Source organism: Ostrinia nubilalis, chromosome Z (genome assembly GCF_963855985.1).
Source record: "Ostrinia nubilalis chromosome Z, ilOstNubi1.1, whole genome shotgun sequence".
NCBI classification, from domain to species: domain Eukaryota; kingdom Metazoa; phylum Arthropoda; class Insecta; order Lepidoptera; family Crambidae; genus Ostrinia; species Ostrinia nubilalis.
In genome coordinates this window covers 9451767-9465722 of record NC_087119.1, presented here as the reverse complement: position 1 = coordinate 9465722, position 13956 = coordinate 9451767, and the positions used below count along the sequence as shown (strand labels likewise).

Genomic DNA, 13956 nt, shown 5'->3' with positions numbered 1-13956 from the left:
AATAAACTTATTAACTAACCTATTTACTATGGAAAGTACCTATCTATATTATAATTGTTAATATTTGTGTTCTATGGTGAGAAATAAAGAATTATTATTATTATTATTTGTACGCTTTGGAGCTCACGGGTCAAAAGTGGCCCGGTCCTTTATAAGGCTTGCGTGGGGATACAGATCCAACACGTAGAGGCCGTTTAAAGCGCAAAATAATCGAAAAAAGTGAAAGTGGTGCACATACTGGATCTAGTCTCTGACTATATCATGGGATGTAGCCAGAGACCATCCCCAGCCTGTGCACAGGAGCTATTGTAGTTATTGATGAATGGACTAGGGCTATGGATGAAGGATGGAGGGACTGGTTACTGGGCTATGGAAGGAGACTACGGGTCACCTGCCTGGTTCATAGTCTCTGACTGAAAAAATGGCAGGCGGTGACTAGCCAGCGACTAAATGGGCCCCCCCTGGCGTCATGAGTCGTATAGACCGGACTGAGGGGCAACATTGGCGTCTGCCAGCTCAGGGGTGTAGAGAGGTGTGCTGCGCTTTCTCCGAGGTTACTCGCGGCGTTATGCCCTTTAACACTTCCACCCCTGGAGCATATAGCTCTAGCGACTCCACTCTGGCCGGCCGGTTAAGGCAAGCCAGAGGTGAAAGTCCTGCAGACCCTCTCGGATTCCACTTCGGCAAGCCGAAGACGAGGGTCTTGACCGACTCTCGGGAGCACTCGGATTAACAACTGGCCCCGTGGTGTCGCTACTCACCAACAGCTCGCCACAAAGCTGCCCTGCGGGGCACAAAGCTGCCCTGCGGGGCAACAAAGCTGCCCTGCGGGGCTTATTATTATTATTATTATATTAAAAGGTTCGATTGGTCTCTGTAAGTCAGTTCGATTAGTCTCTCTTCGATTGGTCAACCGTCTCTGTGGTCTAGTGGTAAGATTAGATTAGATAAGATTCCGGGTGAAGCTCGCAGTGCCGTATTATCCATAAGGCACTTTAGGCCAGTGCCTAGGGGCCCACTATGACCAGGGGCCCAGCACTCCCGATTAAAAAAAAATGTTAAAGATTATTTTTATGCAACAAAACTCAAACCACCTCAAAACTTCGCCTTATTTTGATTTACACATTCAATCGTCAAATTTCGATATTGTGGATGGAAACTAATCCATTTTCGTAACGTTGACATTACTGCTTTGGTTTACATGACAGGTCGACCGTCGACGCCCTTCAGAGGCTTAAAAGCCTCACTGCAGAGGCTAGGGAGAGGGGTGAGGGTGTGTTGACTGTATCGTTCGATATAGCCTTTGGATATTGGTATTGAAAGAATACCATTCCTCATTCCACCATACTCTAGGCACTTGAACATCACAGAGTGCCTCAGTACCTTCGAGCGCTGCTGGCCGATTACTTACGGGCCCGCGAAGTCCTGTATGTTAACAGAGACGGCCAGCTCAAACGGCGCGGCGTAGCCAGCGGGGTTTCGCAGGGTTCGGTGCTCGGTCCACTCTTGTGGAACCTAGGCTTCAACTGGCTCCTCCGGGGCGTCCTTCTCGCGGGCATGAGTGTCATATGCTATGCGGATGACACTCTGGTCACTGCCCGGGAGAAGACATTTGGGACCGCGGCGCGGCTGGCGTCGGCGGGCGGCACATTAGTCGGTCGCAGAATACGATGCCTCTGCCTGAAAGTCGCGCTGGAGAAGACTGAGGCCCTCTTCTTACCGGGGCCTCGCCAGCGCACCCCTCCCGACGCCCACATTGTGGTTAAGGATGTTAGGATTGACGTCAAAGGCCAGATGAAATATCTGGGCCTCACGCTTGACGGGAGGTGGCATTTTAGCCCACACTTCAACGGTCTAGCGTCACGCCTCCTCAAGGCAGCTGGCGCACTGAGTTGGCCCCTCCCGAATTTGGAAGGGCCACAAACGAGGTATCGTCGACTTTATGCAGGCGTTCTGAGGAGCATGGTGCTGTATGGCGCCCCAATCTGGACGGACGCACTCAACAAGAGGGAGAATGCTGCCCTTATGTGCAGGCCCCAGCGGGCCATAGCGCAGAAAGTCGCAAGGATCTACCGTACGGTAGGGCACGCTGTGGCGTGCGTCCTCGCTGGTACTCCTCCTTTGGGAGCTAGAAGCTGGGGTCTTGTCTGTCATCTGTCATCTATCACTGGATGGCAGACCAGAAGGCGCGTGGAAAGCGCCCGGCCCCGGAGCGGCGCGGCGCCGTCAGGCAGGAAGAGCGCGAGATCATGATCGCCCGCAGGAAGGAAGACATGACTCGCGCGCAGTTTGGCTGCCGCACTCTGGACGCCATTGGTCCTGTTCTGGACCAATGGTTGGAACGACCGCACGGGTTCCTCACGTTCCGTCTGGCGCAAGTGCTGACCGATGGCTGCTTCGGTTCGTACCTGCTTAGGATCGGGCGAGAGGAATCCCCATCATCATCATCATCATCAACAGCCCTTTACAGTCCACTGCTAGACTATGAGCCTCCTCCATTATAGTGGAGGGTTTTGCCATAATCTCCACGCTTGGCAGGCGGGTTGGAGAACGCAGTTTAAAAGATTGATGTTTTTCAGAGAGCGCTGCTGCCCGTTCTCTGTTTGATATGTAGTCCCTAAGTCGCCTCTTACGACACCCGCGGGAAGAGTAGGGGTTGGTGACAAATGTATTCTACTCTGCCGTCACCACACGGCCGAGGAATCCCCGCTGTACCACAAATGCGGCGCGGCGGATGACACGGTGCAGCACACCCTCGCGGTCTGCACAGGCTGGGAGGAGCAGCGCCGTGTCCTCACTGCGGTCGTGGGCCGGGATCTTTTGCTTCCGAGCCTGGTCAACGCCATGCTTAGAAGTGAAGGATGCTGGATGGTGGTCGCCTTCTTTTGCGAAGACATCTTCTTTCAGAAGGAGGCAGCGGAGCGCGAGCGGGAGAACGATCCTCTCGCCTCATCGCTCCGCAGGCGGAGAAGGGGGTGGAGAAGGCGGTTGTACGACCGTTCTACTCTGCCCCCAGGTGGCGGCCAGCAGGCCGGGGGTGCGGGGGCACCCTTGTCACCTCCGTCTGACGGGAACGGCTTGGCGTTTCGCGCCATTCCCGTGGGACCCCCACAAGGGGGGCGTCTAGGGTCCACCGTGTAGGCGAGATGTCGCCGGTGGTGTCGCGGAAGTCTAAGGTTACGGCCCGATACTATAAAATAAAGCATTTCCTCCGCGACAAAAAAAGGGGGGCCCGAAACGAGCTGTGCCTAGGGGCCCCGAGATGGTTAATCCGGCCCTGGAAGCTCGCTTCCACCCGGCCTGATCATCACTTACCATCAGGTGAGATACAGGCCAAGAGCTTTCTGGTTGTGGATAAAAAAATGATTTTTAAGTTTGCAATTTTAATCAGAGTTTGCTATCGTTTATTTGCGCATTATTCAACGTCCCGAGTTTTCGATTTTTATGTTTGTCCCGGCTTTTAAACAGCTTTGGCAACACTACTACCCACGGAAGTTAGTTGATATTTTCTCGGAAAATAAGCCCGTACCTTACAAGTGACTTCATAGAACACTGTAGTGAACCGCTAACAAAAGTACTTTTTATTTCTTTTTTATATTTCCAAGGATTGCATACATCTTTACACCATTGAATTAACGTGGCTTCTCTGTCGTTTACTAACTTATTCACCAGAATTCTTCTTCTATGAGGAGGATTTATTATAGCTAAGCTAAACGAGCTATTATATAAAACTCGGGCGCCCGCGTGGACCTCGTTTTACCCCCTTAGGGGTGGAGTTTCGTAAAATCCGTTCTTAGTGGATGTCCACCCTACGCCTTGGAACCTGCCAAATTTCAAGTTTGTAGGTGTTATTTCCAAGATTTCGTGATTAATCAGTAAGGCCTGATTCGACCAAACTTTTATCCGAGAAAAACTCCTGGTATAACTGACACATTGACAGTTTCAGTATGGGAAATATTATGTCAGATGACGTTTTATTCTGAGATTAATATTTACTCTTGTTTGGTCGAATCCACCCTAAGTGGTATTTCGCTTTTATAGTACATGTAAAGATTAATTTATTATTACGTGTGAGAAAAAAGATATTAAGGTTATTTACCACATATTATACACGTAATACATAAGAGTTACTTGACGTTGTAACAAAATCTTGCAAATTCAACTTGAAACTTTGTAAGAATATAACCTGGGTGAGGCCTGTTTGCAGCCTTTCCATAAGTGAGAGAGAGAATCTGATATGTTGAAAGAGTGCAAAGATACCGTAGGCGGTTTGCGGTCACGAAACTGGTTGCCCAGGAAGCCATTTAAAATACTACAATAGACTCTACGCACTTGAGAATAGAGTTTATAACGTCTTACACGTGTCTCGAATACTATTATTATCTTGTACATATATTAGTCATCGTCATTGACTTCGAGGATTTCTACGATATGGAAACTCATCAGTAAATTACGTCTTATTAATTGACTAAGAAAAACCTGACCTTAATCGATCATAATACTAATAAAGAACATAAATGAAGATTTCTATTTCGCCCAGTAGACTACTTTTACCCTACCACTGCTTCGAGACAATAAATGGGCCCCAGTGCTGAGAAGAAGCACCACAAGTCAGTCACCCATTGGCAGCCATCTTGATGCCCAATTAGGGTTGCCAGGTCCAAAATCACAAAAGCCGGACTTTGTGCTTCATTTGGCCGGACATTTTACCCTAAAAGCGGGACATGTGACGGGGGGGGGGGGGCATTAGTGTCAGCTCATGAGTGAGTACTATCATTATCGGTTACTATCCAAAACATCATGATGCGTGCGCTTTATATGATTCTGTGGCTCGAGTTTCGCCTGGCGCGGCAACCAAATAAAAAGCCTAACAAAAGCCGGACAGGCCGGACAAGGCAATATTTGGCCGGACAAGTCCCTAAAAAGCCAAACATGTCCGGCTAAAGCCGGACGCCTGGCAACCCTATGCCCAATCCAGTGTCAGTCAGTCTGCGTCGAAACAATATCTGATTTACTATTTGACCAGACGGTTTGCGAGGTTCACTTATTCTCCCCTAGTTGTCTCTCACGATTACGACATCGGGGACAGGGGGCATACCTTGGCACTCCTTGATGCACAAGCCAGTGTCAGTCAGCGTTATGGTGGGTCTTGTTGCAGACGACAGGGCACGGGGCGCATCTGTTGGTGTCTGGCGAGCAGTACTCGTCGAGCTGACACGTCAGCTGCCCGCAGCGGACGATGTGAAGCGTGAGCTACGCAGCACAGGAACAGTGGGGGACATACCTTGGCACTCCTTGATGCACAAGCCAGTGTCAGCGTTATGATGGGTCTTGTTGCAGACGACAGCGCACGGGGCGCATCTGTTGGTGTCTGGTGAGCAGTACTCGTCGAGCTGACACGTCAGCTGCCCGCAGCGGACGCCGTCAAGCGTGAGCTGCGCTGATGCAGCGCCCGCTACCGCCAGCAAGCACGCTATGTGAGACATGGTGGTCCTAAAAGAAAAATAATGTTTTTAGTCGAATCCACACTGTGGTCTGGTCTACCTGTAGGCTTTTACGCTTGAACCACAACTGAGCCAATTTTTGTTCATCTGCTAGCTGTGCCCGCGACTTCATACGCGTGAAAAACCCTTATTAGCTTGAAAAATAGTTGACATCCTATTCTCAAACCTACAGAATATACAAAAAAAACATAAGAATCGGTCAAGCCATTTAGGAGGAGTTTTGTTAATAAGTGCAAGCTATGTTTTATGTGTATTTAATTAACAAATAATTTTAATTTTGAAGGAAGACTAGGCTAGTTATTAACGTGAACAGAAAACATGGCATTGCTACCAATAATTTCCTTGTTGTGCTTTTAATAAACCAAGGATGCACGCGCAATAGACTTTCTCGCGAGCGAAAGCTAGTTGGTAAATCGACATCTATCGATTGTCGACAAACGTATCGTTAACACAAAAACGAATCATGTAACTGTCTATCCATCTTAAGCTGTTCCTCAACCTAGACAACCTAACATAGGTACAATACTTACATTATGGACTTTGATTTGATACGAGTAGAGTCGACTTCATCGACAGTTCTTTGCGTAACTTGGGTATAATTTATGATGCGAATAGATGACAAATTTTGGACTTTTTAAAATCAATTAGCAAACTTCATATCTAATTTTGTAAGCGGAATCGCTGATACATTGTAAACATTTAAACACTTGCAACCATTAGGTATTGCCACACGATAATTGTCTTCCATTAGCTGCGACAATTAATAACGATTTATTTGAAATACAGGTTTGGTCCTCAAGCAGGTACCTGTTCTATACAAAAACTCGTTAGTAAACAACAGCTAGACCTTTTCGCCCAAAAACTATGAATATTTACACTCATGCCGCAACGGTTGTGGCGCTGGTGACTCATCGCATAGAGACAGGTAACCAGATGTATTTACTAATGAAACGTCACAAACATGAATGGAAGTCGATAATTCCAAGAACGTTTTACGCCTCTTTTGTTATTACTAACAATTCAACAGCTACATTGCCGTAAATGCATACCATTGAAAAGAAAATACAATGTCAAGAGGCTCCGGCGCCATCCTTTTATGTTTGAATGCAAGTTGAATGTGATTTTTTTACAGTTATGTCATTGTATTACATTATTCAACAATAAAAGCAACATGTATGTATAGTCATTTGTTAATCGCTTTAGAATAGCATTTATACTAGAGTAATGCCTGTTTTCACCAGCAAACCCTAATTTTTAAGTGACCCCTTTGAAAACAAAATTCCTGTTTTGTGTTACCATAGGGGTCACTTAAAAATTAGGAATTGATGGTTAAAACGGGCATAGGTATTTTGAATTTCTATTAAGTCAAGTAGGTATGAATCAACACTCAAAAACAGGCTGAATAATGTAAATATTTAGTGTACCTAAACAATCATGATCTCAAATCTATTATTGATATTGGATCGAGTTTAGAACGTCGTCTCATATAATACCTAATACGGGTTATCACGAAGCTTAAAAATACACTATCATTTTGATTTCTAATAAGGCTTTTTTATAATTATTTAAAACCCTAAAAAATATTAATATTGATAAGTAACTATTTACTGTCATGACCATGGAATCAAATGACACTGAACACTGAGGCAAGCGGACGTTAAAAGCCGCCATACTTTCTCTGCATAGTAAATAGGATGACTCATAACTACGTAACGAGTGTTCAACACAATATTAACAGCTGGGTTTAAGACACAAAACTTTGCAAATATTAAGTAGTGTAATTAGATAAAAACTAAAAACTCATTTATTTCTGTAAATAGGCTTAAAAAAAAGCACTTTTACAAATATAATAAAGACAGGTAACTATATTTTATTTACATTTTTACCTGTAACTTTTCACAAAATGCTTTTTCGTTTGAGTTTTAAAAAAGATAATAAGTAAATAGAGAGAGCATTAGACCGTCCATTCTTACATAACTTGCATAACACAAATAACAGAATAAAATTATCCTCTACAGATTTTTTCAGATATTCATCTCAAAATCACTGCAGTACCTTCTCGTAAGCGAAGCGATTAAAAATCAAATTATTTTTTGGAGCGACAAGACCCTTCAAACTAATGGAATGCATAGAACGAAACTATGTCCATTGTCCAATTTGTCCACTTTTAAATGATTGCGATGCGGCGTAGAGGAGCATCAAATCACCTTGCTCTATGAGCATGAATCGATCCAGATAAATTAGATTATGTAAGTCGACGTTAAGGTACCGAATAAAATATTAAAATACTCTGTACACACAATATACATACAAGTAGTATAAAGAAAAAGAAAACTCACTCACTCAAAATTATAGGTACGTCAAGGAAGCGATGTACGTATTTTTCCTAAGAAATAAACATTAAAACAGAAGAAAAATATATGTAATTATATGAGAAGGGAAGACGGATGAATTTATCGGAAACTTTCATTTCAATATTGATAATTCTTAATTTCGCCACTACCTATCTCTAACTTCTTGTAAAGAGCCATCCAAAAGTACGTCTATCAAGCTCGACTTCCCACAAAATTTTGATAGAACACCCGTGAATAATACCTTCAGATACTTTGCAGGTATTCCTCCAAACAGAAAATTGGAGGCGAGAGTCCGAAACTATCATACCTTTGAAACTGTCCACTTTAAAGGGATCTTTTAATATTCACGGAGGCTAATTTAGCTGGATGCAGCTGTAACAAATTCATGAACTGGCACGGACCTAGTTTCTCTGGGCGCTTGGAATGAGTGAGATATTCGGGAAAGAAATGAGCTCGATTAAAATATTATTAATTAATGATGTGCATTCGTGTAAACATGCTTTGAAGCAACCGCTCGGTTGTAATACTTTGAAATGTACAGAATGAAAACATATTTCCGTTTTCTCGTGCAAGGGAAATGGACACAAGTGAAAATCATATTGGCTTACCTGGAAATGAAGGCTATGCAAAGCTGAATGGGACGTACAGTCACATGACGGTCAATTTAGAATACACAGATTTTCAGGGCGGAAATTTTGATTGAAATGCTGTGAATGCACGCATTGCAAGCGAAGCACACAACACTACAGGCTACAGGATGAGGTGTTTTGATGGCTTCCACGATGGTAGCCTAGCAACCGCTACACCAACCAGTGATTCACAGTCTAACGCCGCGTTACGAGTAGGTACTATTGAAATGTTTGGCTTTCGTGACGAAGAAAATTTTATTGTTGATTACGTAATTTTAATAGTTATTGTTATTTACTTTATGATCGGATTACTAGTAAAAACAAGTTAAGATTAGGTCATAGATGAGAAATTAGATTTATTACATCCGCAGAGAGAGAGAGTAAAATTACTATTATACCTACTTCATAGTAATTAAACAACTTATTTTATTTGGCCACATCAAATCTCGTGCAATAAGTAAGGGTTGTATTGACACAGGCCTTGTATTATAATAAGCCATCCGTGTCAATAAATGGCAAGGAAACAAAACATCTTTATTATTTTTTGTTTACTTCAAATTAAGTTAACTTGTTTACGGAGTTACATAAGTACCAATCTCCAAGTTAATAGATATAAAATACCATAAGTTTCAATCGTTGATATCGATGTTTTAAGGACAAGGAAAATACCTTGAGAAAACAAAGTTTATCTGCACCGAATGTAAAGTTGATTGCAGCTTATTGATGATACTACATACTACTGCTAAGTATATTACAACAAAAGGTTTCTGCTGTAATTTAAAAAAAGATAATAATTAGGTACCTAAAATACTGGAGTGTTAAATATTACATGTTCTTAAATTATCTAAACTAATGAAAGAAGCGGGGCCTCCTGCCACAGATAATATACATCCATCCCAGCCTCAGATTATTGTAAGTAACATACAGGGTGGAAACGATAAGTGATCTCATTCGATTATTTCTAAACTATACAAGATATCGAAAAACTGGTTACTGATCCTGAAAGTGCTTCACGAGCTCTATCCAACGGTACCAATAATAGGTTACAGAATTAACTGGATCTATCCGAAAATTAATTGTTTTCAGCTTCCATACATTTAGTAAAACCACATAATATTAAAAACTATACAAGATATTAAAAAACTGGTTACTGATCCTGAAAGTGCTTCACGAGCTCTATCCAACGATACCAATAATAGGTTACAAAATTAACTGGATCCATCCTAAAATTCAATGTTTCCAGCTTCCATACATTTAGTACAGCCACAGTCATGGCACTCATGTCTTGATAATATTATAGCAAGTAAAGCCTACAACCAATGTTTTCCATGAATAATTTTAAATAAGAATGCAATTTACGAGTTCATTTTAAGTGTTTATTGTTTAATAAAAAAAATTAATACTTCTAATTTTGTTTGACTGGCATACATTTAGTATGGAGGCTGAAAACATTTAATTTTCGGATAGATCCATTTTATTATGTAACCTATTATTTGTACCGTTTGAAAGAGCTTGTGAAGCACTTTCAGAATCAGTAATCAGTTTTTCGATATCTTGTATAGTTTAGAAATAATCGAGTGAGATCACTTAACGTTTCCACCCTGTATACCTGCTTGTTGGTGTAATATTTTTTTTATTGATATTTATGAAGGTACTACCTAAGTAGATTAATTACGTAGTTAATAAATTAGGAACTTATTTCGTTCCGTATCCTAAATGCGTAAAAGCAGTTGTAATTTGTATGAAATATTTAATAATATACGTCATACAAAAGGCGTGCAATGATCTAACTGCTCGATCACCTTGAACATGAGGCGCGCGCAACGTCCTATCAAGTCTTTAGTTAAGACACGTACTTAAATAGATTCACGATCCGAAGGTATTTATGTGCAAGTAAAACGAAATCTCCACCCTCTTCCAATTCTCGATAAAGCAGACACAAAAGAAAGGTACTTGACGTTGTCTCAAGCCGTGGCGGATCGTATGAACTCGATTGTATATTGACTCCTGAAGCACATCATAAGTGTTTAGGAAACGACCGAAAAGAATGACAATCACGTATTGTCTTATGTTATTTGGTATGCACGACAGAATGCCATGACTCGCTGCGCTAAGGTCCTTGTATGTCGCAATGTTACAACGTACAAGTAATTTCAACTTAATGTACTGACGATAAGTGTTATTTTGTAAGTGGCGTTTCAATTAATTGCAACGCTTTTACCGGTGTCTAATTGGGAAACTAGGATGAGACGTATGTAGCCTTCGCCTGTAATCTCAAAATTAGTACCTACTTCTGTAATGTATCATTTCAGATTCGACGGTTACAAGTAGCACACTGTAATGCTCGGTTCAGCTTCATCACTGATGTAATGCTCGACTCTGTAACATCATTATGGTGTTTGCATTACATGCAAATGCTCCAGGTGAAGGGAGCACCTTACGCGCAAGAAAGCGTTTAGAAAAAGTGCAGGGATTCGTGAAGGATTTTTAAAATATCGGAAGCGTTTCAAAATCGAATTCCCCGAAAATAGGTACTTGTTGTTTGATAAATTCTGATTTGTAGATATATGTATTTAAAATGCAGACTATCATTTGTTAATAAAAATAGTAGAGTCAAGTAAAGATTACAATGTGAACACAATCACATTTTGCAACAAATTAATGCCGTTTCAAAATCAAAAAAATCAAAATCAAAAATATTTGTCGGAAAAGAACCAGGGATAGTGTTCTCAGGCGACTCAGACATGGTAATACGTGATCGAGTTATAAGGAGGCAGGGTATGATAATTTAAACAGTCAGGTGCGGTATTTAACACTGTAATCGAATTTAACAAAACAAAGTACACTGTTCATAATAACAACGATTGATTGGTTCGATAACTTGAGGCAAACGATCCGTCAGAGTGGCGCGTGCGCACCGTGCGCTAGCAGAGTCTCGTCCGCCCGCTCGGTGTCGGCCCAACTCGACGTTCCGTTAGCGCGCGGCGCCACCTGGCGGGCGGAATGCGCGCTTTGCCTCGTAACAAAATCATCTTCAAATCATTTTCGCCGACACGGCCTTCCTGACGAGCGCACGTCCTCGTGCGTTAATCATCTGTAACCAAAAAATTCAATCTTGAACCCAACTCAGCTCACCTCCTCTACAGCTCTACCATCATCTCTACAACCACAAAACAACTCTCTTTAACCATCATCTCATTTGGAACGCGTGGGACACTCGCTACAGCTCTGCGCCACGCGCTGGGGGCCATCACGCATGTAGCGTGAGACAGGCCAGCGGCTTGCAGCCAGTCAACGAGAACCCAGCTTTTGTAAGCGCCGCGAGAACTAACTCTAACCTTTCCAATCCTTGCTCTACATTTTCTGACGGTATTAAAACGTCATCTATGTAGACAAGAGCAAAGTCACAGTCTTTTAGAGCATTCTGAATGCATCTTTGGAACACGGACGGTGCATTTTTAAGTCCAAAGGGCATGGCGGTATATTCGAACTGCCCATCGGGCGTAACGAAGGCAGTTCGCTCTACAGAACCTGCTTCTACGCTAATACAATGGAAACCTGAAGTCATGTCAAGAGACGTAAAGAAATTTGCACCGTGCAGCTTATCAATGTGATCGCTAATTCGCGGCAGAGGATAATTATCGGTTCGCGTATTTGAGTTTAACTCCCTGTAATCTACTACCATACGGTCAGTCCCATCTTTTTTCTTGACGAGCAAAATGGGACTGGCGAAAGGAGAATTGCTTTCTCTAATAATGTTAGCCTCAAGTAACTCAGACACTTTATCCTTTACTACTTGCCGCTCACTTGCCGATAGCCGATACGGACGTCTTTGTACCGTTTTATTTGGGTCAATAAGGTCAATTTTCATTTCTCCTGTAGTTACGCGTCTTTTAGGAACACCCTCAACAAAATTATCAGAATAGGAGGTAAGTATGTTCAGCAAAGAATTTTTAGATTCACCTTCTAAATCAGTATCAACTTGTGCTTCAAATGGGGTGACCGTTTTGTTACAGGATATTAATTGAGAAAATTTCGATTTAAATAAATTGACACCCTTGCTATCAATTTCAACGTGTACCCCCATGTCTATAAGATCACGACCTAGTAAAATGGGCTCAATCAAATAAGAATCATCAACGACGTAAAATAAAATTTTCAATGTCAAATTTTGGACATTAATTGTGCATCTCATTTGCTTTGTACACTTGACGTCCGAATTACCTATCCCCACTAGAGTCACAGTGTCGTAAAAATACTCTCTATTTATTTGATCAGCAAGACTACTTTTAATTAAGGAACATTCTGAACCAGAGTCAAAAAGAAAACGACAACTCATACCTGCAACATGTAGCTCACCAGTAACCGCCCGTTTGCTGCACAGTTTTACCTCCTTCTTCGAGGCTTGAGAAGCTTCGCGAAGAGCGGCGGCGGCTGGGCAGACGCTGGCGACGTGTCCCGGCTTACCGCAGGCATAACACGTCACGGCTCGTTTTTCGTCATAGCGTTGGGGCCCTGGTAACGGCTTGTGAATCTGTGAACTTTCACCACGAATTTGAGGACAGTTAAAAATTCGGTGGCCTATTTCCCCACAACGATGGCAAGAACCAGGAAATGTTGACATCGGTCGCTGATTATTATATCGTGGGCGTTTATTGTCAATGTGGGTAGTGGCATCGTCGATATGTCGCTTCATAGATACCCCACGTAATATACGACACAGCTGTGATTTTGAAGATATGCTACTGGCATTCAATTCGCGCCTTAAATTATGATCACAGTTCGCCAATATTGACACAGCAAATCCAGTTATAACTTCCTCATTTAATTCAACTTTAGGTATTGTCTCAATCAAATTCCAAAGACGCAATGCGCCGTCTGCAGCGGTTTCTTTATCATTAATTTTGAACTTTATAATTCGATCAAAATAATCTTGCATTAACAACGGTTTAGCAAACTTCGCAATCAGAATATTTTTCACATTTTCCCACGTAATACAATCCGGCTGGATCTTGGTTAGGCACGTAGCAGCACGACCACGAAGCGCTTGCATTAAGGGTAATAATAAATCGGTACCTTTCAAATCCTTGTGCCTTACTATCACCTCGTTAATCTTACACCAGCCTTCGATGTCTGCGTCCGGATCGTCGGGGTCAAATTTGATGAGCGCCACCGGCGCGGGTGGCTGGAGCCCACCCGCCAACACGCGTAGCATCTTCAACAACGCAGCAGCATCGCCCGTATCACTCACACTTTCCGAACAAGTTGCATTGTCAGAGTTTTTCGAACAACCCGCACTACCCACCGCATAATGTTCCGTGGTCACGCTTGATTTACTTGCTGACCCACCATCGTTACACTCTCGGGTCCCGCATCCCACTTCTGATGTCGGAAAAGAACCAGGGATAGTGTTCTCAGGCGACTCAGACATGGTAATACGTGATCGAGTTATAAGGAGGCAGGGTATGA

General features: G+C 42.7%; 1 protein-coding gene across 1 annotated transcript in view; it reads right to left on the bottom strand.

Annotated features, from left to right (window-relative positions):
* LOC135086873 (protein grindelwald) overlaps positions 1-13956 on the bottom strand; it is a 28417-nt gene that overhangs the window by 8606 nt on the left and 5855 nt on the right. Inside the window, exon 2 of the mRNA XM_063981699.1 lies at positions 5285-5493. Coding sequence (XP_063837769.1) covers positions 5285-5486 — 202 coding nt within the window. The 5' untranslated portion in view covers positions 5487-5493. The remainder of the gene's footprint in view (positions 1-5284; positions 5494-13956) is intronic.